The sequence below is a fragment of the Strigops habroptila genome, chromosome 12 (assembly GCF_004027225.2).
Source record: "Strigops habroptila isolate Jane chromosome 12, bStrHab1.2.pri, whole genome shotgun sequence".
NCBI lineage: Eukaryota > Metazoa > Chordata > Aves > Psittaciformes > Psittacidae > Strigops > Strigops habroptila.
Genome location: NC_044288.2, coordinates 7,619,600 through 7,645,170, shown reverse-complemented (window position 1 = coordinate 7,645,170; position 25,571 = coordinate 7,619,600). Strand labels below are relative to the sequence as shown.

The window sequence follows — 25,571 nt, the reverse complement described above, 5'->3', positions numbered from 1 at the left end:
TTTGCTTCCCCACTATCTTTCCTTCTTCATAACAAAATGTGCTGTTTATCTTGAGTGCTACTTTGGTTCAACATACAGTTCATTTCCATTTAAACTTCTAATCAGTGATCTTTTTATCTCCTGCAGGATGTTACATTTCTTCAAATTAACTCAGTTAATTTGATACTCTTTGCTCTGTGGCATCTTGCTCTTTCAGATACCCACAGTGTGTTTGTCTTGAGATTACATACTGATACTCATTACCAAGTTCATCTGTGTTGATGTTCTCCTGCTTTAGTTTGTGCTCCCGAACCTGCACTTTTGTTCTGTGTGATGCTGTGGAGATCTCTCACCTATTCTGTGTATTGTGGGGGTTTAGTGAGTCTTGCTCTTTATTAATTAGGTGCCAGCTTCAGTCAGGTCTCTTTTAACCCATAAGTTTTTACCTCATTTTTTAACACATTAGTGAAAAGTGCCTAGAACATTAGGCAGATTTTTAGATAGAGTAGGATGACGGATACGTAACTCAAGCAAGTTTTCTGTAGGTGATTTTTAACAACACATTCATATACATAAATACTAGAAAAAGACTTGGGAATGTAAACTATATTTGTGAGGACTTTGATCTGAAAATGCCATCTCAAAAAACCTAAATATATAAAACCAACTAATTAAAAATAAGAACGTAGTAGTCTAAATAATCAAAACCCAACATGTAAAAATACAGCAGCAACTTTGTCAGTGGGCTTGGGAGATATTTAAAAGCTTCAGGTGTAATAATATTTCCATTCCATCTAATTAGAATCTGATTTTCTTTTCATTTAACCATTTTTGCTTCTTTTGAAAGATAACTTTAACATCGACATGGAAGGAAGTGAAAAAAATCATTAAAGAAGATCCAAGGTGCATTAAATTTTCTTCGAGTGACAGGGTGAGTGCTTTGCCTCGCTATTGCTCCCAGTGCCGGGCAGGATGCAGGGAACAGGAGTCGATGCCTGCTCAGCTGGTTCCTGCTTTATGTGAGCAGAAGCATTGTTTAAGTAAGATTTTTTTAAAAAATTAAAGCGTAAAAGATGAGGTAAAATGTAATTAAATGTAATCGTTGCTTATGTTCAGTGGGGTAAGTTGCGCAAAGCACTTATTCTGCATTCAGTGTGTTAAGCTTATCTGTTTCCTTTCAGAAAAAGCAAAGGGAGTTTGAGGAATACATTAGAGACAAATACATTACTGCCAAAGCCGACTTCCGAACGCTACTGAAAGAGACCAAATTCATAACATACAGGTGTGTGGCCTAACGTCAGCAAAGGGCTGGTCTTTTCTCTGTTTTTCCTTATAACTGGCAACAAACTGATGTCTCGTTCTTCTCTTAGTGTAACTTATGTCTAAGTTGGCACTTTTACAACTTTTATAACCTGTCAAAACCAAAAAGGGGGTGTCCCTTCCAGGCGGGTACAGCTGCAAAGAGGTTGACTTCTTCACTCCATTTCAGGGCATGGTGAGGCTGGTGATACAGAATCTTGGGTATGGACCAAAAGAAGTTTCTGATCAGAAACACGAGAAACACTTTAAAAGGAGAAATGAGATTAATTTCTTTGGATCCTGATGAACCACGTGGCTCCTTGGTGGTCAGCACTGTAGTGCCTTGGAGTCTTGGCTTCAGGTGGGGCTCAGTGACAGTGCTCTGAGCTGCTGCTGTGGACGTAGCTCATCAGTTGAGCTGGCCTGTGGCTGAGACTTCTACATCTGAATTCTAATTGATTGCCTCATTTAGATGCTGAATTTAAACCTCAGGGCAAGGTTGGACACAGGGGCTTGGAGCAACCTGCTCTAGTGGAAGGTGTCCCTGCCCATGGCAGGGGGCTGGAACTGGATGAGCTTTAGGTCCCTTCCAACCCAAACCAGTCTGTGATTCTATGTTTGGGTTTTTTTGTCCCTTCTAGGTTTTAGCATTTGCATAGTTCAAGCAGTGCTGTACAAGGCCATTGCAGCCAGACACGAGCCTTCCACGGTGCTTAATTAACATAGAAGAAATGTAGGTGACTTTTCTTTTCCTGTGCCTAGAGTACTGTTGGTGTGCCTAGTCCTGACCTAAAGCAGCATCTTTCTAGCTGAGAAGATGCCCAGGTCCCTGCACCCTTTCCCAGCTTTGCCTTTCCGCTGTGCTTTCCCTTGGTGAGGGCAGCTCGACGCAGCCGCCGCCGGGCGCAGGGCGGGCTCCCGGGCGTTCTGCGTCCTGGACTCTCTGGGGTGGTAACTCTTACACTTGCTTTCAGATCCAAAAAGTTGATCCAGGAGTCAGATCAGCATCTGAAAGATGTAGAGAAGATACTGCAGAACGACAAGCGATACCTGGTGCTTGACTGCGTGCCGGAGGAGAGGCGCAAACTCATCGTGTCCTACGTCGATGACCTGGACCGTCGAGGTCCCCCTCCACCACCCACCGCCTCGGAGCCTACGAGACGAACAACGAAATAGCTACGAAATACTCTCAAGCCAAGGGTATCTGTTAAATCAAAAAGCTTGCATGAGCCATCTGTCAGGTTTATACATATACATTACCGTGAAAATATTGCAAAACCATCTGAGGAGCAGAGGAAGAAGCAGCATTTGTGAACATGAAATGATCTCGGGGTGGGGGGGAACCAACAACAAAACCCCACGTTAAAGGTATTTATGAGTTTCTTTAGGGCATGACTGACAAAAGTCCGAACGTGTGGCTGTGTTTGGTAACCAGCTCTCAGAGCAGTGCAGTGTCTGTACACGGTGTGGCTGGCTGGGAGCTGGAGGCATTCTCAGCAGTGTCATGCGTGTGAGTCTTAAGGATGATCACACTTGTGGTTTGAGCTTGCACTACGTGTGTGCTGCCAGCTTCCTCATGGTTACCTGTGGTCTCTGCTGAGGAGGTGCAATGCTCTCTGATAGCTTAAATTATCCACCACTGAAGAGCACCTTCAGGAAACCCAGGTTCCAATTCTCTGCTTGCTTTGACCCCTGTAAATGGAACTAAATCCATTCAAGCCAGAGTTAGAACTGAGAGAGGAGAATTAGGATCGAGACCCCAAATCAAATCTGTTCACAGGTCTGCTTTGTTCCTTACCCTGTCCATGAAATAGAAGCAAAATCAGGTCGCTCTGCCCAAGTGAAGATTTGTCTAATAATTTTTACTCGAAGTTGGAAACACTTGGTCCATAGCAGTGGTTACCGGAGCAGAACAGGACAGTTGTACAAACACATTTTTATTTACGATAAAGTGATCTTTACATACTTCTGGATTAGACTGTGGATTCCCCTCTGGGCAATTCTTGTAAACTATACTCCTGTTTTGAATGTTAAACTTGTGTTTCTAAAGTTTAATTTTGAAATGTTGGGATTGTTCAGTTTATGTATTTGAACTACAATAAACCAACCCTTTTTATATATGGATTGTACAGGCCTAATACCAATTTTTGTTGGATTTTGTTGGACTTGTGAATTTATGAGTAAAGCAAACAACTGAAGTCATATCGCCTATATTCTTGGCTGTGTTTGGCAGAGAGGAGCCTGTGTCGCTGCATAACGTTGGATGGAGCTTCAGCAGCAGCGGGCAGCTCGGCATGTGGGCAGTGGTGCCAGCAGGACTGTGTTCCAGTTTAGATCTTCAGCCTTTTGCTTAAACAGGAGATGGTAGGGATGGAGTGACAAAGTAATTCCTTTTATTTGCTCTGTACTTGACGTGGATCCCTGCCTCTGAGCTGGGGGCTGGGGAGGGATTGAGTCTTCCATCAGAAACTGGTATATTTTTTCTGCAATTCTTGTTTTGGCACCAGCCATTGGGACCTGCAGCCTGAGCAGCAGCGCAGGGTGTTTGGGAGGGGTTTGTACTGCTGACAGCTGAGCTGGGGGCCTTGCAGTAACAAAGTGCTCCATTCAGGGCACGCACCCCTCCTCCTGCCCGCTCTGCCAGGGAATGGGTTTCGTTTCCTTCAGCTTAGCAGGAAGCCATGCATTTTTTATGGCTCTCTTAAAATACGGTTAACTTGTTCATTAAATGAATAAGATTGCTATTAATTTTAATTTACCTTGTTTATGGCAACCAGATGTTCGTTAACATTTATTTATCTGCTGCTTCTGTGCCTAAAGCAATTACACCCAATGTACTGGGCCCCTGGGGTGCTGCTGCTGCTGCAGTCACAGCGATGCTGCTGGGGGGCACGCTGGTGATGCAGAACATCCGGGAGCTGGTCCCCTGCCCTGCAGCACCTCAGGCACAGCACCCTGTGTCCCCCAGGGCAGGGACAGTCTGTGGGATCCTCCTCCCAGAGGAGGTTGGGTGTAGGGGGTGCTGACACCTTTCCCATCACAGCCCTGTGGGGTTTTGGCGCAGTCCAACTTGCTCTTGGGCACCGTCACCGGCCACAAGGGCCCAGCAGCTCCATTTTCTACAGGACAAGAGTAACAGCCCTTGTGAGTGCCCAGAGCCCTGTTATGGAGACATGTGGTGCTGAGGCCGGGCTATGGGGCTAGTACCTGGGATGTGATAATGCTGCTGCCCGCACTGGGGATTGCAGCTGGGCACCGTTCTGCACATGAACACCATGGGCCAGCTCAAGTGCCACAGTGTGGGACTGTTCCACTGGCCCCATGGGGCTCATTGCTCACCCACCAGCCTGGTTGTGGCATCTCTTCCCTGAGCCCCTTGGGGTACCCATCGCTTCTGCTTTCCTGCCGCAGGCTGCGATGGCCAGAAGGGAATGTTGAACAGGACAGCAGCCCCCTCCCCAGCCGCCCCCATCAGCTCAGATGTGGCAGCACCCTCTGCCCAGGGCCCTTCAGACACCGCCTGGGTGCCCAGAGCTACCGTCACCCCGCACGCAAGAGGCACAAGGAGCCAGACAAAAGGCACATTTGGGACAACTTTACTTCTGCCACCAGAGAGCAGGCTTTCTCACAGGAACCGAAGACGTTTTTTTAAAAAAAACAGTTCATTTGCTCTTGCTATTTTGTTTTTTCCATTTCGTTTTTAAAAAACCCAGTTACTCCTGAAAGCCATCGCTTGGAATGAATGCACGAGCCGCTGCGCTTCCTATTTCCCTTGGGAGCACTCCTAGATGGCGGCTCTCCCTGGTGCAGGGTGTCCCGGTGGGTCAGCGCCCCAAGGCTCCATCCCAGGGGATGGGGGTCCCCAGTGTCCACAGCTCCTGGGTTCCGCGTGGTCCCTGCGCTCCTGGGGGAAGCAGCAGCCCGTGTCCCTGGCTGGGGTGAATCCTCGCGCTGTCCCAACACCGATCCCTGCAGGGCTGCAGGTGCTGGTGGAGCCGCCACAGCGGGGTCACCCCTACGGGGCCACTTCTAAAGTGACAGTGTTAAACCTTATAATTGACTTCATTTGTTCATTTGCTCTTTGCTGCAGGAGCAGTTGTCAGATTGATTGAGGAATCTGTAGTTCTTTTTATCAAACAGGTTTTTGCTCAAGTAAAAGACGGACCCGAACAACTTGTGCAGTGAACGGGGCAGCCTTGCCATGCAGAGTGGAGGAGATATTGGTTTTATTGTTATCATGATTATTGTTGTTATAACTTAGGACCGCAGACAGCCTCTCTCTGAAGCAGTCAGGTGCTAACAGCAATATGGTTGGATTCTGTTTTAAAAGGTCATAAATTAGCAACTTATACTTTGTCTTTTTAAAAAAATCGAATAAATAAATAAATAAATTTAAAAAGAAAGGGAAAAAGAGAGAAAGAGTCACAACATGCAGGAGCTTACAACAAAACAGGTGGAAATGACCAAAGCAAGAGACAAGAAATGCAGAAGAAAAGCCCAGGTTCGGTTTGGTTTGCAGTCAATGCAGTTTGGAAGCATCATTTATAAAGGTATTTATATACCAAAAAAGGCACCACAGTATCTACAGAGCCAAATCCTCAGGAGCGTTGCTGTGGGGTGGGGGGAGGCTACAGCACATTCCCCCCTCTGAGCCCGTCCATTGCTAATCTGAACTTCCCGCTCTACGTTTGGTGTTGCTGTCTCTGTTGGGACAAACACGAAATAATAACGACAAAGAGACAAAGGTGAAAACTGGCCGAGGGGCTCCGGGCCGGGCCGCAGCGCAGCCGTGGGGCGTTCTGGGATCACGTTAAAGCAGTTGGAGCGGGAGGGCTGTAACTGCCCAAGGGGGGGAACACAACATGTCCCCCTCCCCCTCCTCATCCCAGGCCACCGCGGTCACCCATTGCAGAGGGCTGCGGCCATCCCCATGGGACACGAGCCCAGCGCCCCCCCGGCCACCCCACGCTACATCTTGGCTCTCAATGTGTGAATGGAGAAGCCCAGCGTGTGCTGGGGAGCCCCCGCAGCCACGGGGCGCGGGAGCACTCACCTCTGCATGACCAGTACCTGCAGAGCAGCAACTGAACAAAGAACAGGAAGGAAAAGGGAAAAAAACAGGAAAGAAAGAAAAGAAACGTTTGAAATCTTGTGTTTACTAGTGTTCATACATGAGATTCCTAAAGAACAACTTGTCCTCCTAGTTAACCTTGTCCTGGAATATATACAGGTTATTGGTGGCTGCCACAGCGATGATGTTCTCGGCGGGGTGCCAGGCTGTGTGCAGGATCTTTTTGCTGAAGTCCAGACTGTCCACGCTGATCTCGTCCTTCCTCCGCTTGCCGCCAACACAGACCTTGCGGGGCTTGAGGATGGCGCGGGGTTTGCTGTTCTCCCGCGACGCCTCCAGCGTCACATCGCGCTTGGTGTTGCGGTCAAACATGCGGAAGAAGTTGTTGTATGAGCCGGTCATGATGACGCTGCGAGGACGGGGGGAGGTTGGGTCACTGCGTGCACCCGGCCCAGCCAGCACCCGGCTGTGCCAGAAGGTTCAGCTCCGACAGTGGAGCCACATCCCCACGTCCTCCTCCTTAACTCCTTAACCCTGGGAATGTGCACGGGGAAGGCACCTCCTCCCAGGACAACAATGCGTTCAGAGATCAGTCTTTATGGCAGAGATTTAGCTGACCTGAACCAAATCATTTTCACACCTTTATAGAGGGAAACTGCCTCGTGATTAGAGGCAGACTAAATATCCAGAGGCATAATGAAGTTTGGAAACCGAACTCCAGGCCCAGTTGCGCCTCCTTAACTCGCTCCAATGGTTAAGAATAAAATACATCAATCCTGCCAGGCCAAGTGGTTTTGCACGTTTCTTGCCATTTGGTGTGATTCACATGTGTGGATAGACATCACCCCTCAGTTTGGCAATCTGGAGCCGAATGCATCACCACCCTCCAGTGGGTGTGGGTGAAATGGGGACGGGAACAGAACCCACCCAGGAGAGAGCCAGGACCCCGCCAGACACCCCCAGAGCGCTTGGGCGCGGGACTGCGGGGTGAGGGGATCCTGTTGTACCCACACGAAAACTTCCCAGACCCAGCCAGAGGGCAGGGAAGGGCGCGGGGGAGCCTGCAGGCAGCCCAGGCTGTGCTCCCCCTCGGGGCTGGGTGCAGCCGGAGCTGCTCACACTGACCTGTCAGAGCCGTTCCAGACGCACTCGAACTTGTCGAAGATGCAGTCGTTCTCATAGAGCGAGCACAGCTTGCTCCGCAGGTAGTCATGAACCTGCCGGTGGGACGCAGCATGAGGCCCCCGCATGCCCCTGAGCGTGGCCACCCTCCTGCTGCAGCACTAGCCCTGCTCCACATGTGGCTTTGGTAGCACCAGGGCATGTCACCATGCAGAGGGTGGCAGGGACCAGTGCTCTACCCCAACACCTGCATGTGCCTGAGCTCCCCCTCCTCACCCTCACCCCCAGGGATGTGGGTTTCACTCCACCCAGTCACATGAGCCCAAATTTAACAGCTCTTCGTTTGCTTTCTGTGACTTCATGGCACAATGCATGAGGTCTGTACCAGCCCCGGAGGGCAGCGCGGGCAGGAGCATGGTGGGTGCCCAGCTCTCCACACTCACCTGGTAGGTCTCGATGGGCCGGTTCTCCATGTTGAGGTCCCACACCTTGACAGTGAGATAGTCGCGGGTCATGATATACCTCCCGCTGTGGCTGAACTTGACATCGGAGATTGAGGAGATGATCTCGGAAAAGAACGACCGGTTACTTGGGTCCTCGGGCTCTTCAAAAACTGCCGAAGGGGAAAGGACAGCGCCGGCATCAGCCGGGGCAGGAGCTCCTGTCCCCAGCCCAGGGACCTGCCGCCTGCCCCAGCCCGAGCAGAGGCACCCGCAGTGGGGGGGGCAGAGCTCCCACTTCTGGGTCTGGTCTAGCCTGATATGGACAAACACCCGTATTTTAAGGAGTTGGCAAAATTGACGCTCCTTTGTTTTTAATGCAAGCAATAAGCGAGAGGGATCATCAGAGACCAATCTATCAACAGCACCACAGAAGCCCAGAAGATTTAGAGCCTTGCACATCACTGCTGCTCTTTAGAAATCAATGTGCAGCATAACTGAAAGTCAGTGTAAATATTTTATAGCCCCTGCAACCCACAGATTTAATTTGATCAGTCTTTGAGTAAATCAGTTTGAACAGTTTGAGGAAGATAGATGAAGTTCCAAATTAAATGTATTTATAAATTTGATTTCAGACTAACATCAGCTGGGCAAGGATGGTTTTAGAAAGCTATCACAGAGATGCATCAAGAGAGATGCTGTGATGGGGGGATCTGTCCAGCTCCTCTTCCACGTCCACTGGAGACAAATCCCTCTGCCAGCCCCATGTGTCCGACCCTCATCCCCTGTGGCTGCTGGCTCTGACCTACCATGTCCAGAGCAGGGCTGGTGGCTCCGCAGGCAGTGTTTCCTGCACAGCGCACCCGGCACCAGCATTTGCTGGGGTTGAGCATCCCCTCGCTGAGCCCTGTGGTACCCAACACCTGAACCTCTGCATACAGCAGAAAACATGCCTGAAGTGCCAGTATAAATGATTTCTACAAATCCGAAATGGCATCGCCCACAGCAGGACCGAGCTCTGGGGCCTTTAATCCCCAGCAGGAAATCTGATGACATGTCAGGTCTTTTAAATAAGAAAAGCGACAGCAACAAGAGAAAATAAAGATCTGAGGCAGTCTGTGGAGAGCACGTAACGCCAGGACGTGTCTTTGCTGTAACCATCAGGGTTTGCTCACACCGGGTCAGCTGGATTTGTGAGTCTTGTTCTAACGGCTGCATTGTTTCCACCACGGATGCACATATGAGCTTATGTCAAGGCAGGAGGTGTTCAGGTTATAGTGCAGGGGGAAGAGGAAGTTGTTAGGAAAGTAGAATTTTCCCTCCATCCATGTGCTTGCCTGCTGTTCTGGGGCTCTGATACTGCAAGACAAAACCCCCAAATATAAGGGGGACACTTGTCTTAGAGATACATCTGCAATATGGGAGAGTAAAACCTGTGAGCTGCTGGCTACCTTATCAAAGCAGCTTTGTGTGCTTCTGACCAAAGCTGAAAGTCTCTTCAGCAAAGGAGAAATGTTTGGCAGAGTTGCTGTAACACAGTCAGCAGTGCGAAGACAGAAGGGAAAGGTCCCCCTTTAGGAAACTTGAGCCTTTGGTTTGGTACAATCACTCTTTAAAGCTCCTTAAAGAAAAAGGGGAAAGCCTTTTGCTGTGGGGAAATAACCACAGTAACCCCAGCAGGGCTCCTCCTCGCTTTCCCATATGCTTTTCAAACAGGATCACTTCTGCCCCTGCTACCAGCTGCTCCAGGAATCCTGACCTGACCTTTGGCTTCCCGTGGTGCTTCGGCCAAGGCATGTGTTTCTTTGGGCACATGGAAGCTGATGCTCTCTCCGAAGCCAGCTCTGAGGCTGGAGGTAACTCACAACGTCACAGATCGCAGGAGCCTCCAATGAAGTGGGCAAACAAAATTTAATATGAGAAGCACGTAAGTACGAGCTGTGCCCAAGCAATGAGCTGCATCCATGGGAATTAACGTGGCTGGGGCGTGCAGAGACATCTTCTGCATTTTTATTAAATATTGACAGTTATTAAATGTCTCCATCGGAGGATTCGCCTCCAAAAGCCAACGTTGCTTTTCACGTTGAACTTTGATGAACTGTCTCAATTTCCACTCACACATCCGCCGCACAGCGATTGACTGGGGCTGGTGCTTCTGACGGATGGAGGGAAATCAATAAGGAGATGTCACAGGAGAGGTCAAAGCGAGCAGGATGCGCCGCTGGCCGCCGTGCGCCGGACGCAGCAGCACCAGACAAAAGGAAGCACCGGGGGGGCTCTGCCACCAGAGCGTCAGGGAAATGGATTCTGTTTGCTCTGTGAGTGTGTTCTGCTCCTCAGCTGGGAGCTGTCACTGCCGGGCTGCGACACACAGCCGGGAAGTGCAGGAACAGAAACGGTGCTTTGCTCAGGGTTTGGGAAAGCTGCCACTGGTATCTCCAATCTCCAGCCAGCCAAACCTCTCCCACCGGCGATGCTTCCTCTTCATCCGCTTCCCCCCAGGTTAAAACAGGTCTCAGAGCTGGACTGCAGCTCAGAAGCCCAGGAGCAACAGCTGCTGTGTAATTCCCTATCGCCTGCAGGAAAACCCCATCTAAACCACACCCTGGGGCTCTCTGGAGGCAGGTTATGACCGTGGGGCTCCAGGAAGTTGCACCCAGTTTGTGCATCATGTTCTCCTAACATGATCACACCTTCAGTACTGAAAATCTCCTTCATTTCCCACAGGATATTGGCCATTTTCTGAGGAAAACCCAAACTAGAACAGGAGACACAGGGCTTTAGCTGTGCAGTCACACAGCACTTGTTCCTGCCACGTTTCACTGTTTTTAAGGCAGACACCAAACTCCTTCAGGGTCTTATTGACAACACTGAGCTCAGCACCAGAACTGGCATGGCCCAAAGAACAGCAACAGGTATTCACCAGCTCACCCATAACTGCTGTGGGTGTTTGTGCCGGTATTTTACTGAGCAGTTTCTGACACGAAGAGTATTTCCAGCACCAACCTCTGGACACGTAGAGGCTGAGCAGGAACCAAGCTCCTCAGCAGCAGCTCACTCATCACATCAGCCTGGGAGGACCAAGTGCACCAGCACCCAGTGACCCTTCGGATCCGCTGCTGAGACATCATTGTGGGGTGTCTGACATGCTCCCTGAAAGGGTGTGGGGCTGGCACCCAGAGGAAGCTGCTCCTTCTGAGGCCGGGCAGGACTGAGGGCTGGTGCCCATGGGAATGCCCCTGGGCAGGCAGGACCATAGCCCGGCACATCCCAAGGGAGGAGGGGGTGAGGCGGCAGGACAGACCTGAGCCCGGGGGGTCTCCGTGCTCCCCTTTTCTGGATGCGAAGGGGACCCCCTCCCACCGCCCCGCGCCGGGGCTGTACTCACACTTGGCATGGCGGTCGCAGAGCGCGGAGGTGCGCATGTCACACAGCCGGATGGTGCCTTTGCTGCTGCTGTAGACGAAGGTGTTGCAGTGGTGCGGGTGGAACTCGGCGGCAGTGATCACCTCCGTCAGCTCCTCCATGTTGGCTGGCTTGATGTCCACAATGTCTGACAGGGCGAGTCAAGGAGCCCCCTGTAGCCCAGACCCCGCTCCTCCCGCAGGTCCCTGGCACCAGCCAACCTGGTGCTCCCGGGAGAGCAGCACCATCCTCGGGCAGAACCGCAGTGCTGAGCCAGCTCCAGCCAGCACCAGTGCAGGGCAAAGCCCACCTCCATCACTTTTGCTGTTCAACCAGGGACCATGTACCCTCTGTACAGCCGAGGCCTGACTCTGCCCATTCATTGTGAGAGCAAACATTTTCTACCACAGCAATACAAAACCAAAACCCAGAGCACAATGGGGTGCTGCCCAGGCACGTGTCATTTCCAAAACATTTTGCACACTTGGGCTCAGTGAAACACTGGGTGGCAAACTGAGCCGGCCCCGCGGATGGTGCCAGCAAGGACCTGCACAGCCCCGCAGAGCATCCCAGTGCTGCAGGGGACCGACGGCAAGGATCCATCCCGGCCTAACGCCAGCCAGGGGTCACTAGTGGAAGCTGCTTCAGATTGTGCAGGGCAATCCAAACACCCAGCATGGGGTGATTTACCCACTGTGCAAAGGGGGAGAAAGAAACAGCAGCTTTCCTGACCCCCTGGGAAGCAAATTAAGAACCTGCTGTTCCTGGCAAGATGGGGATTAACAGACCAATAAAGACATGGATTTCTCCCCCGTGTGGGGTGTTTCCAGCAGCAAGCGCTTCCGCAGAAGCAGCAGCCCCCGTTCACAGCCTCTGAGCGACCTCAGCCCAGCCATGCTGCGGATCCACAGCAGAACCTGGGTCCCAGCTCAAGCCAGAGCTGAGCCAGCGCATGGCCCCGCAGGACAGCGAATGCTCCCTCTGATCACGCCTTGGCCAAACTCCCCGAGGTTTCACCCAAATTCAGCGCCTCACTTTCTTCCCCAAAATACAGCACATGCTGCAGCCCTGCTCAGCCACCAGCCACACACCTCTGACTGCTGAAGTCCTCTCAGCTGCCTAAATGTGCCACATGCCCCGTGGGGATTTCTCAGTAGGAAATACTATAAATATCACCCATGATTAGTGCCCCGTTGTTATTTCTGATGCGGCTGTTGCAAGGGTGACTGGCAGGGCCTCATTTGTACAGCAGTGACTGGCAGCCTGTCACCTCGCTGCAGGGTATAGCAGAGACTGCACAACTAATATTGCCTCCCTCCGTCTTCTCCAAGGCATCAGTCTGCTCCATCACGGGCAGACCCTGCTCCCACCCGCCCGGCAGCAGCATTCAGAGCCGTGTCACTAGGCTGGAGGCAGCGTCCCGAGGATGCCAGATGAGCCCTGCCCACGCAGGCAGCAGCTCAGCTCAGTGGGACCCATGTCCTGCCGGCGGCACAGCTCAGCCCTCAAGGGAAGGGCCTTGGAGGTGACACTCGGGGATGGGGGGGGTTTCAGATGCTCTGCACTCAGATCACAGTGAACATCACCAGTTTGTGCTCCTGACCCCTGTGAGCTTGCCAGAGGGTGAAAGTGTACAAGGAACCGTGACGGGGGTGCAAGGATGGGGACCTCATCATTCTCCCACTGACACGTGCGTGTGTCCGGGCTCCCAGGGCTCCTACACCCCACTCACCAGCCGGGGCACCTCCCGCATTCCCGCTCTTCGCCAGGCTGGGGGTGCTGCGGGGTCACGCACCAAAGGATACTAAAACTTTGATTTGTGATTTCAAAGTTCCACAGATTTATCCTCAGGTCGTCCGCTGACATGTAGGTCTCGTAGTCACTGTTGACGGAGATGGAGTTGATGTGGTAGGTGTGTGCATTGGCAAACACCCGCCGGGGGGTGGCCTCCACCATCAGGTCCATGGGCCGGAGCACCGGTACCTGTGACGAGAGGCAGAGTGTCAGCACCCAGGGACAGGTCCCACTGCCCCACCGGACCCGCACCAGCACCCGGCACAGGGGAGACACCGGCTCCACCATGGTGGGTGCCCGCAAGCACCGGCTGCCCATTCTCCATTCCCCTGCCTCGGCACACACCCTCACTGAAGAAACCCAGCGCCTGTCTGCGGGCATGAGCAGGACAAGCAGACACAAAACCTTTCACCTTTGAGAGACGCACCAGTACAGTTTGATCACAGCAAGAGCCCGGTAAACCAAGATCAGGTCTGTGCTGCAGCGGCTGGTCCTTCTTTGGGAAAAACAAACCAAAACCCACTTCTGCCTCGTTTTGTCACTGTTAACTGGAATCTGAAATTCCTGGGCATTTCCAACAGACACGTATGTCTTAAGAGAGCCAGGTCAGCACAGAGTTTTCTTTTGACTTTTTTGCATTTGCTTCACAGCAAAGTGACAGGTGAGAGATGAGAAGAGACAGGGAAAGGGAACACACAGGGCAGGGACAGATGGAGGGACTAGAAAGAGAGCTATACATGTTTGCCTTTAGATTAATAAGCATAACTCATATAAACAGGGGATGGAGAGATGCAGTGAGAACGGGGAATGCAAGGTGTGGTGCAAGTAATAGCTTCAGACATGACACTCTGGAGGCAGCTCAGTGCTCTCGGAGGTGTCAGTCTGTGCTCCCATTCGGCAGTAAGCTATTCCCTCAAGCTACTTCATTACTGCGTATATTATCTGTGCGCTGCCCAAAGAGATTTCCCATGGCTGCCGAGGTGGGGACAGGAGTGTGACAGCCAGCGCCAGTGACACCAGACCGCAGGGACTGCCAGCGCGGAGCCGGAGCTTAATGTGACGAGCCTGCCTGCTAATTCGGCCTGACACAGGCAATGATGCATCATTTGCGCTGACGGACTCTGCTCAGCCGCTGGGGACGGAGGCTCAGGGATTACGGGGACCGCGCTGCCGTTCAGACCAGTGCAACCGCAGCACTTGTGCAGAGGGAAAGAGCTCACGGTTACACGTGGCCATGCTGGCACAAAACCAAGTGCGGTGAAAGCAGGAGCCCAGCACCTTACTGCACCTCACTGCACCGCACTGCATCTCGCCACACCTCACCCGCACCAAGGGCAGCCGGGGCTGAGCCACAGCAGCGTGGGCACCGGCACCTTCCAGCACGATTCCCTGCCCCAACCACGCAGCTCCCACTGGCATTGCCATGGCAATCCTCAACAGCACAGAGCTCTGCAGTGCATCCCTCCTTCAATTACAGAGCCAGCCTCCAGGGCAGGCTCTGGTATTATATACACCCATTATTAAAGGGTAATTCAGTGTAACAAACCGCATCAAGTACATAGAAAGGCTGTCAAATAAAATAAACCACTAATAAATTAAATTACTTCTTGTTTTCGGGGAGAGGGGGAATGCCAGTCATTTCTCATTTAAAACAAAATATGTCTTCATTTTTCTTTCTGTCTTTTAGCAGGCACCCCCTGCAAAAGAGCTGGTCCCACTCATCCAAAGCACACATGACACTCAATTCCTCTCTCCTTGTCTGGCCAAGGCTTCCCCTTTCCTCAGTTAATGAGGCACTAATCCTGCCTTGAGCGGTAAAATTCATCTCCTGGGTGGTTGTGGGATGGAGGATCCAGGGTGCCCTGGTCGCTTCCCACCACCGGTGCCACATGTCCTGCTGCCGCTGAGCAGAGGACCACGGTGCTGTTAACACCACGTCAGTAACTGCTGCTGCTTCTCTACTTTGCCCCCTGCTCCCATCAGGTTTCCCCTTTCATTTGCCTGTCATGTTGGACTGTCACCAAACGCTCCCTGCTCCCGAGGGTGGGCAAAGCTTCACATGGCAGAGCTTCTCCTCATTCCCAGTGCTGTGATGGACGTGGTGTGAAGTGATGCAGAGGTTTGGTGTTTCGCAGGAAAAACCTCGTCTTCTGCCCAAAACACCAGTCAATGCACAGGGAAAAGGATGAGGCCTCAGCTCCCGGGATGCGTGCACGGCAGCGCTCAGTCCAGCCACCATGCTGTAAACCAGCACTCAGGGCAGACCTTTCCTCCCACCTCCTGCACTTACAGCAGGACAAACTGCCCTTCCTGGCGCGAGGGCACCAGCCCACCAGCCCTGGCACATGCTGGCTCTGTAGCCCCAGCGAGCTGCAGGATTTGGCCAAGTGGGATTAGCCACAGCCAGAGCCCAGATTAACCCCAACCTTGGTTCTGCAAGAAGGAAAATGTAATCTGGTTCCCAACAAATCCGAGAGCGGAGCTGGCTGCTCACGGGACAAATCAGACAGTTCGTCACCTGCTCCAGCAGCCAAGCTCCTCTGGACGTGCTCCCCAGTGTCTGTTTCTCACCTACAAAAGGCACATTCTGTAACCAGCGCTGCCTGCACATTAATATTTTGCAGACAAAATTGCACAGCAAACACTATTTCCACGGCAGACGGACAATTTCATGCTCTTCAGCATTTTGTCTCATTGGACCTTCCCCGTGACGTGGGGAAGGGACCTTCCCATGGAGGATAAACCCGCTATCTCATTACCAGGCCATGTAGCCGATAGAGCTTCTGGTTTTATCTCTTCCCCAGACATGTTCCTCCCACACTAACACCACTCCTCCTGTCGCCTATCACTGAGCCTTTTTTCATACAGTGAAACAAGATTAAGTCTGAAGTTAGTCCATGGGCCAACTGCATTGGGCCATCCCACAAACACCCCAACACCAGGTCCCGCTCACAAGGGGTTTCAGCACAAGGCTGAGCAAGTGTCCTTCCACACACAGCCTGAATCACCCCAGGTTTCCCGTTCTCTGTCTGCTTTTATAACATGATAGGATTTTTGTTGTTTGTAACTGAGAATTTGCCCTCGTTTCAGCTCCTGCACTCCAGGATTACTGTCACCATCTGCACCTAAATTCTGACACAAGTTTGCAGAAGCATCAAAGAACAAACAGAGCATTTTTCTTATCTGAAGTTCAAAACCCTGAACCCTTTATGCCAATCTCATCAGCATTGCACGCCCCTTAAACATGTGACTGCTTGAACAGATACTTATTAACTTATTTCTCCCACTGAAAAAGAGCCGGTGTCAGTAAAATCCCACCAGGCAGATGACTTTTCCTAGCAGAACCGTGTAGAAGCAGAGCCATGTTCCCAAACACACATTCAGAGCAATCCAAACCCATTGGATAATTCTGCTGGCACATTGTTTTTACAGCACGTCTAGACACAAATACCTGCAGTGTAATTGCTGTGGAAAAAGAGACGGAGAAAAATATTGGAAAGGTCAATTCTGGTCACTGGCGTTTCAAGGCAAGTTTACAAATATTCAAAGGATGAATAATGAGTTTTCACCAGAAAAGGAAGAATTCAACTCTTGACCTGGGAAAAACAAATGAGAAAAGCACCTCGAAGCTGCAGACCGCAGGTCCCAGCACTGCCCTGCCTGGGCACAGGGCGGGTGAAAGTTGCACCCTGCGCTGCTCTGGAGCAATGTGAGCAGCTCATGGAACTGGGAAAACCCTTCTTTCTTAATTTCCATGGCAATGATTTTGATGACGATCATTTGACAATTGATTAGTTCTGCCATGTGCATTTATAGCCCAAAAAAGCCAAATGTTTCACATTTACCTTGTCATTTAAATGATAATGCTTGGAGAATGTATACAGGGAAAAGACAGACGATCTCTGTGCGAGGCAGAAATGCAGGCAGCACAACAGCGCTGGCCCCACAGCCAGCTGCTGCTGCTTCTCTTCAGATGAACCATGTGAAGATCAGACCCTCTCCACAGCACAGGGGCCCAGGAAGCTGTCTCTCCCACCAGTTACTCCAGTTTTGCTGCATCAGAGGTGTTCTTGCCACACAGCACCAGTGCCTGCAGCCAGCCTCTGCCACGGTCGGTGGGGAGGATGCACCTCAGTGTTCCACCACAGCATGACCTGCTGTTGAGGAACCAAAGCAAACACATTCTCTATTTAGAAGGATTTTAAGCCCTGGACATTATTTGTGTTAATTATTTTCTGCCACACACCCCGTGGCAGAGGTACGGCTGCGCACCGACAGAGGGGCACTTGAGAGCTCACTGAGGCTGCTAAATGAGGGCCAAAGGGCTGCCAGCTATTAGGCTGGGGGCAACCCAAGTAAGCAAAGCTCTTCCTAACAACAGCGAAAGCCTTACTTTACAGTATGAGCAGAGTTAAATATTCCTTCTGCATTATGTGGGTTAGAAATTCCTCAGAGAACAATGCTCATCAAGCACATTTAAACCATGATGACGAACAGGTAAGAGATGATTGCAGCAAGGTGGGTTTAACACCTTTTTTGCTCATCTGTGGTTGAAAATTAAACTGTGGATGGACGTGGCTTTACTCCAAAGCATGAGCATCACAGGACAATTGATGCTGTGATGCTCAATCAGAGATACACCAGGCTGCAGCAAAATGGTTACAGCAATGTAAATATCTGCCTAAGTAAAATCATCAAAACATCAGATCAAACTGGGGCTGGCAGAAACTCCTCAATCTTCCGTCCTCAGGGACAGCAGGCGTTGTGCAGACAGATACTAATAACCATAAATGCTGAGCACTTACACCATGTTTTACCTCTTCCTGTTGCCATGAGGCAGGAGCCCACATGTTCCCACTGGAGCGTGGGGAATCGCAGCACTGTATCTCATGGCACAAGGGAACCACACCCCATCACCCCATTCTCCTCCAGCAATCAGTAAATAGACTGAAAGTAAACTGAAGGCTGAAACTTTTGAGGCAGACAGGGGACTCCAATACACAGTGTCCAGCGCTCTGATGTTCCAGTGCTGACAGGAATGGCCTGAGAGCCTGCACCCCCGAGCACACCACGCTGCCCGGGCTGGCCCCGGCCCCGGCCCCACTGGCAGCATCTCTGCACCCCTGTGCCTCTGTGGGGCGCCCGCGGCGCACCGGCTGCGATGCATGGGCTGGACAGTGGAACTTCAGGCTGAGCACTTGCCAACCCCCACGCTGATTTTCGGCTCCGCTGCAGTCACCAGCTGAAGCAACAGGATGTGGTCAAACGCAATCAGCTGACAGCAACAATCAACAGTGAAGATGAGCAGGATGATTACCGTATTTTCATAACCACATCGCCCTGTGCTCCACTGGGGCGTCTCACCGCTCATCCTGAGCTCCCATTGACTGACTGCTGCTTCTGATGGCAGGTCCAGGATGGGAGCCCGATCCCCAGCTCGGCATTCCTGCACCCACCCAGCCCTCAGCCCTGCAGAGGGTTGGTACCCCAGCTCTGACATCAGCAATGGGCTGTGTAGGCAACAGGGTATCAGGCTGAATGCTGCCTGAAACATAACAGCAGATACATATATACATGAAATAAAATGTTTTCTTGCTTTGTAGAGAAAAATGCCTGCAAGCCACCAGGAGAAACTCAGTATGGAGATGAGAATTAACTGCCTGTCTGGGGCTCTCAACGGCTTCATCTGCAATGGAACTGGAAGCCATAAAAGTCAGCTGAGGGTAACTGTAGCAACATTTTTATATATACAAATATAAACCCCCCGAGTACTCAAAATGCAAATTCTGACAGGATGTTATTAAATTACAAGGTGACCTGCTCTGATTAATGCCATGACAAAATTCCTGCACACTTGTCACCTCTAGGCTATGGGTTCAAGGGGTTATTGTCAAGCAGGGGGGAGCACGGCTCTGCCCTGTTTGCAGAGGGGCAGCTCACTACTGGAGCCACACACCCGGGGTCTCCAGCGCTGCCTGCACCCACTGCCTGCATCCCCTGCCTGCACCCGCTGCGCAGGACCCCAGGTGAGCTCTGATGGGATTAACAGTGCTCACACCGCCTCGGGCTGGAGCTGGCTTTCTCCATGCAAATCAAAGCTCGTAACCAGCTCTCCCAGGGAAGAGCAAACTTGCTGGCACCACTGGCCAAGAGCTGCCAGCTCCAGGGGATGCCGGGCAGACAGGCGCTGCCATGCCCCGGTGCCTCCCCTTGCCAGGCTTCCCGCAGCAGCTGCATTAATGGGGTCTGTGCATCCATCCCCCTTGCAGTAAATGGAAAACATAGCCCTAGGTGTTTACGTTTGGTTCAGGAGCTGGTTTTAAGCTCCTTAGGCTGGAAGGAAAACTCATTTAGAGAAGATACTTATGCTCCCAAAGCAGAAGTTGCAGTTGCGAGTGCACTAAGCAGGGAGAGCCTGTTAACTGCCTCCTCGCCAGGATGCTCAGGACATGCAGGGCACTGCAGCAGCACCAGCACCATGCGCTGAGGTACCCAACATGACGTGAAATGGGGTGCTTGGTGGCAGAACTGCCCGGAGCCAGCATCACTCCAGCAGCAGCTCCACTCCCGTACCCGCACACCAGCCAAAGCTCTGAAACAAGGAGCAACCCCTGCCCTCTGACATCGACCCACCATGCAGGATGGCATTGCTGCAGCACACCCGTGACACCACCAGCAGCTTCACAGAATCATAGACTGGTTTGGGTTGGAAGGGACCTTAAAGCTCCTCCAGCTCCAACCCCTGCCACGGGCAGGGACACCTTCCACTAGAGCAGGTTGCTCCAAGCCCCTGTGTCCAACCTGGCCTTGAACACTGCCAGGGATGGGGCAGCCACAGCTTCTCTGGGCACCCTGTGCCAGCACCTCAGCACCCTCGTAGCAAGGGTTGAACTTGGTTTAACCCAAGATGCTGAAGAGAAAGGCTCCTTGGGAGCCGTGGTCTCCCCACACTCACCCGTAGCATTGGTGATCATGGAGGGTCCCGGAGACGGCCATCCTCATCCTTGAGATTGTATCCCTCTGGTCCTCTTGTCCCGCTCGCTGACCTTCCATAGCTTCACAGTCTTATCTGTGGGCAGGAGAGAGGAGACACTCACGGCTCAGCAGACCAGCACGCCACGGCCACTCAGGATGGTTTCTAACAGTGGAAATCTGCCCTATTTCCCCTCCTCTCTGACCCCTGCGCTGTGAGCACCCTGCGGCCATCCCTGTGGACCCCTGCATTGAGAGGCATCCCACCCACTCTGTGCCACAGCCCCTGGGGAAGGAGCCCCAGGAACATCTGGGTTTACTTCAGAATAATGGTGTTTTCCTTTCTCTCTCCTGGCAGGGGCTCCAGCAGTAGTTTATCATCACTTTCCACCAGGTTTCATACACAACCCTGCAATTCATTTCTCCTTTCCACAGCAATTCCAATAGATTGCCATTAACTTTGTTTTTATTAACCCACTTTCCTTCAGGGGGTTCTATGTATAATGTTAGTTTAACAGTAAGAACAAAACAAACCAGCAGAACATGGGAGCATTTCTAAAAGAATCATTTTTATAACCTGCTAGCATATGAAACGCCATCCCAAATGGAAAGATAATATCCCTGTTAATCAAAAAACTATTTAAAAACTCAATTAACAGAACATTATGCTCTATAATTAATCTTCATTGCATTTCAATGATCCCCCCCCCCCCGCAAATGAGTTTAATAAGTCTTTGAATTTTGTTACAATGATCAATAGAGTCAATTCTATAATACAAAGTTGGTTATGGAAGATAATTAGACCCCTTCTTTTCCCCTGAAGTAATTAGGTCACATCCATCTTAAGGTCCCATTCATCCCAAGTCATATTCCTGGATCCTCCTGATATTTATCTGACCATAACATGGAACTGCTGAGCTGAACGGAACCGCAAAGTGGAATGGAGCAGGGGCAGGTTTACTTAAAAAAAAAAAAAATAAAAATAAAAATTAAAAAAAAAAAGCTAAAAAAAGAGTTCCCAGGATCCAAAAAATAAAAGTTGTCAGCAGGGGAAGAGGCTCCATCCCTCGCCCCTGCCTTGTTCCTCCCTTGCCCCTGCCTTGTCCCTCCCTTGCAGGGAAGAGCTGCCAGGAAACAAGGACAAAACCTCGTGCACGGGCATCAAGCTCTGACAGCTCTGGGGGCCGTTCCTGCAGCCCCCAAGTTACCCTGAAGGGAGGCGACATCCCCTTAGCACACATTTCCTAGGATAAACCCGCAGGGAAGGCCCCACTTTGGCTGTGGGGCCAGGGACAGAGGCGGGGGGAGCGCTGGTACATGCCCAGCAGCCATGTACCGTTGGTGGAGAGCAGGAAATAGGCTGCATTCTGCTGCGGGAGCCATCGGATCTTGTTGATCTTCTCCTCTATCTCCAAACTCTTCAGGTAATCGAACTCCGGCTCGTGGCTCTGGAAGGTGCTGTAGACATTGTACTCTCCCCTGCGATGGGGCTGGTTTTTGCTCTGCAGGAAGGGCACAGAGAGGGCGTTAAGGCACAGAGAGCAGGAGAACATCCTGTGTGGACATTTTGCGTCTCCAAGGTTTGTAAAGTGTCAGGGAGTGCCTGGTCATGGTGATGCAGCACAGGTCTGAAAGCCAAAGGCATGGCCTCTCCTGGCCATGAACGGAGCAAGGAGGGAGCGGGAACAGAGGGAACCACCGGCAGCACACCACCTGCATGGGATAAGCAGCGTCTGCCCCGTGGGTGCACAAATACGCCAGAATAACACAACCAAGCAAAGCAGACAACCTGCAGGAACAGCCGCTGCATGCCATGGCCAGCACCCGGCCTCGGGAGGCGTCGCGTACCCGCAAACCCCACGTGAACCCCCAGCACCAGGGAATCAAATGAAAACTATCATGGAGATGAACTTCCCGCAGGCAAATGAAGCATTTGGGTTGCTGAAGGCCCGCTCATCCCCACGGCATCCCCACAGCACTGTTCCAAAGCAGGAGCTGGCCGGAATACACCCAGAGTGCTGCCTGGAAGCTTAGAGCTCAAGAAAAGCAGTAGAATAATAAAATGAGAGAGAAATGAGAAATGAAAAAGTGCTGGAAAGGTCAATGAAGCATCTGTGCATGTATCCTTCAACTAATAGGTCTCGCCAGCGTATGTGGAAACAATTTGGAGGCTATAACTTTTAGAGGGTTTTTGGGGGTGTTGTTAGCTATGAATGGACACCCCCAGCACGCTCAAATGCACCCGAGAGCTGCAACCCCAGCAGAGGGATGCAGGCAATGCAACATGGCTTTGGAGGGTGTTTTACAGGATGGAATCTGGTCCTGTTTATGTTAACAGTCACTTTTCAGTTTGGAGTCTGCCAGGAGAGACCTGAGGTTAGGAGCGACACAGATGGATTAGGAAACAGCAGGAAGCTTCTCTTAAGAGGATGAAATGGGCATTTTGCATTCACTGGCACTTACCTCCTGCTCACGTTGAAATATTACAACACGGCCCCCCTTGTCCCCTGTTGCTAGTAGTTCTCCAGTGTGGTTGAATTCGACTGTGGAGATGATGTCAGCTGGAAAGAAGACAAAGACAATTTAAGTAAGCACAGACTGGCTTTTGCAGGCGTCTAGGAAGCACCATTCCTTGTTCAGCCACACACCCTGTCAGCACTTCATTCCTTGGGATCTCCATAAATCCCCATTTTTCTATTGTCTATGATAATAATAATGGCCACAGCATTTTGCTGCCAGGAACCAAGACCTCCTCAGCAGGGACTGGGCAGGGACCGGTGCTGGGCTGCAGGAAGGGAGAGAAGCAAGGAACCGCTCAGGGACCCATAACTTGTAAACGCTTTGATCCGCAGTGTTTACCCTTGGGAGCTGCTCATGGTGGGATTTATTTGGCCTATTTTTAGAAGCATGTCAGAGGTTAATTCCTCGGCAATTGCTGCCCAAGTGGTGTCAGCGCTGCCTGGGGGCAGCTCCACCAGCCAGCCGGGGCAGGGGGAGATGTGCTCTGCTGACAGCAGCTCGCTCCTGCCGCAGCCCCCAGCAGCGCTCCCGTTCCTTTCCCCCCTCATTCCTGCAGCCCACCAGCACAATGGGCTTGCCAGGACACCAGCACCACCGGCAATGGCACCACGGAGCCCTCGGAGCACCACAGTGATTCCTCTTGCTTAGCTCTGTCATGTGCCAGCAGAGAATCACGTAACCTGAATTGTCCCTTCTCCCTCCTACAGTTTTTATCCCTCTTGAATACATACCGGAAAGTTACCAAAGCAGACGAGAAAAGATGCAATTCAGAGATCGGCAGAGCCTGGCAGCTGCTGGGAACACTCCTGGGGTCTGTCTCCAGGATGTCAGCCGAGCACCCACCAAATGCATGGCCTGTGCCATGGGAGATCCCAGATCAGGAATCTCAGACCGGGAATTTCAGAAGCCCTTCCACGGCGCAGGCTCCTCAGAGCAGCACAACCTTCATGCCAGGATGGTGCCTCAGCCATGCCAGTGACTCCAGCAGGTTTGGGAATCAGAAGAGTCCCTGTGGCTGTAGAGCCCAGCAGCCACCTCATCTTAAGGTACCACTGCTCACCAGCACACACCACTGCTCACCAACACACCACTGTTCACCAGCACACACTGCTGCTCACCAGCACGCACCAATGCTCACCAACACACATCGCTGCACACCAGTGCACTGCCACTCACGGTACATATGTATGTGGTTTGCGCTATTTAACCTTCTCCATCGCCTGCTACTGCTTTCAGGTCATTCAGCTGTCAATGAATTGAAAATAACTGTCCATGTTGCAGGGGGGCATCTGTCAGACAGTGACAGCACCTCCTGCATCGCCCTGTCAGCGGAGACCGTGGTTCACGGGGCCAGGCACCACCAGCATCCTGGTGCCGCCCCAGCCCCACCACCCGCTCATTCTGCTCCTGCGGGGAAGGGGGTGCAGGCCCACAGGACCTCCTGGACTGGCTGTTGGATCATGCCCACATGGATTTCAGACAAGATAACAGCAGAGCCTGGCTAACACCATGCTGGCAGACCTTAAAACCCCCTAACAACTAAAAATACCTCTTGTGAGTGGAGTTATTCAACCCAACCCAAAACCCACCACCGTCAGCAGGAGCATCACCCCCGGCACCCATCACCACTCGAGGGCTGGGCTCTGGCTCTTCTCCCCGGCTCTGGGTAGGAAAACATCCCCAAGGGGTGGAACAGGAGGCTCTGACGAGGTGCCCATCCAGGAGCGCAGTGCAGCACCACACCCTCTGCAGAGTGGTCTCTGAGCAAACTTGCCCCCCGGCACAGGTCAGTCCCAGGCTGCCACCGCTCACCCCAGCCCTGCGCTGGGGACACACGACAGGGCGGTTGTTAATTAAAATTCACGTGTATTCGCCCTGACATGATCAATAATTTATGTCTGTTGCTCCCGAGGTTCCTGCAGCAGTTTTGTGACAACAGAGAGGAAAAAAGCTCATCTCCTGGTTTTGCTTTTCCATTTCCTTCATCACCTCCTACACGCTCAGTGCCCCGAATGCGGGAATTTAGAGAAAACTGTTTCCATGGAGACGCTCCCCGCGCCAGCGCCGCATCCTCATCCTCCCTCCGCAGCATCCATGATCCTTCATGCTTCCATGCTAAAAATACCAATGCCAGGATTTGATTTCCGCTGTAGCAATACAGTTGTATCAGAAAAATAGGGAATTTATAATCCACACACACCCGTCCCTCCGGGTGTGCAGGGAAGGTGTGATCCCCACCAGGAGTGGGATAACAAACCCGCTATCAGAAAGAGAGAAGAGAAACCAGGGGAGTTGCAGCCGGTGTGAAACCTGCATCCCTAGAGCAGCCCAACTCAGAGAAGGGAGCTGCCCACGCTGCTGGCCGTCTCCTTGTGCCCACCAAGGCCGGGTGCTCTGTCTCTGCTCCCAGAACATCCCAAGCACCTTGTCCCCACTCCTGGAGTATCCCAGGCGCCTCACCCTTGCTCCTAGAGCATCCCAGGCACCTTGTCCCCACTCCCATCACATCAGAGGCTGGTACAGGGCAGCGGCTCATGCCTGGCACGGTCCGGGACAGTCTGTGTGTCCTGTTCCAGCTGTGTGGAGCTCTGCTCTCATTTCTCTCTTCACGTGTTTGTGAACCTACTGGCAATGTGGCACCAGCCCTTCCCCAGGATGGGAACAGCAGCTTTCCTCAGGGTAAGTGTGACCAAGAGGCCCCACTCAGCCCCGACACGAGACAGAGCAGGGGGAACGCTTCACCCCTCGCTCTGCTCTGCTCCTGATGCTCCCCAAGACCTGCATTTCCCTGTAATGGAGCACAATCTGCAAGCACAGGTGTCCAGGATGGAGGAGCAAGAAGGACCCGATCCCTGTTGCCTCTCGCTGCATCTCCCTTCCCTCTGGCCACTTCTGCAGTGGGACAGTCTCCTTTGGGGTGGGCAGCCCATGGCCCCATATCCACACACTGGCCCAGGAGCTGTGCAGAT

General features: G+C 52.0%; 2 protein-coding genes across 6 annotated transcripts in view; one reads left to right on the top strand and one right to left on the bottom strand.

Annotated features, from left to right (window-relative positions):
* Positions 1–3,480, top strand: part of TCERG1 (transcription elongation regulator 1) — a 31,987-nt gene extending 28,507 nt beyond the window's left edge. For all 5 annotated transcript variants that reach the window (XM_030503647.2, XM_030503646.2, XM_030503649.1 and 2 more), the window contains 3 exons: positions 827–910; positions 1,161–1,261; positions 2,253–3,480. In XM_030503647.2, coding sequence (XP_030359507.1) covers positions 827–910; positions 1,161–1,261; positions 2,253–2,454 — 387 coding nt within the window. In that variant the 3' untranslated portion in view covers positions 2,455–3,480. The remainder of the gene's footprint in view (positions 1–826; positions 911–1,160; positions 1,262–2,252) is intronic.
* A 1,378-nt stretch (positions 3,481–4,858) lies between these two features.
* Positions 4,859–25,571, bottom strand: part of PPP2R2B (protein phosphatase 2 regulatory subunit Bbeta) — a 65,127-nt gene continuing 44,414 nt past the window's right edge. The window contains 9 exon segments of the mRNA XM_030503651.1: positions 4,859–6,758; positions 7,475–7,566; positions 7,915–8,084; positions 11,300–11,464; positions 13,122–13,299; positions 20,066–20,131; positions 20,133–20,179; positions 21,419–21,584; positions 22,546–22,643. Coding sequence (XP_030359511.1) covers positions 6,479–6,758; positions 7,475–7,566; positions 7,915–8,084; positions 11,300–11,464; positions 13,122–13,299; positions 20,066–20,131; positions 20,133–20,179; positions 21,419–21,584; positions 22,546–22,643 — 1,262 coding nt within the window. The 3' untranslated portion in view covers positions 4,859–6,478.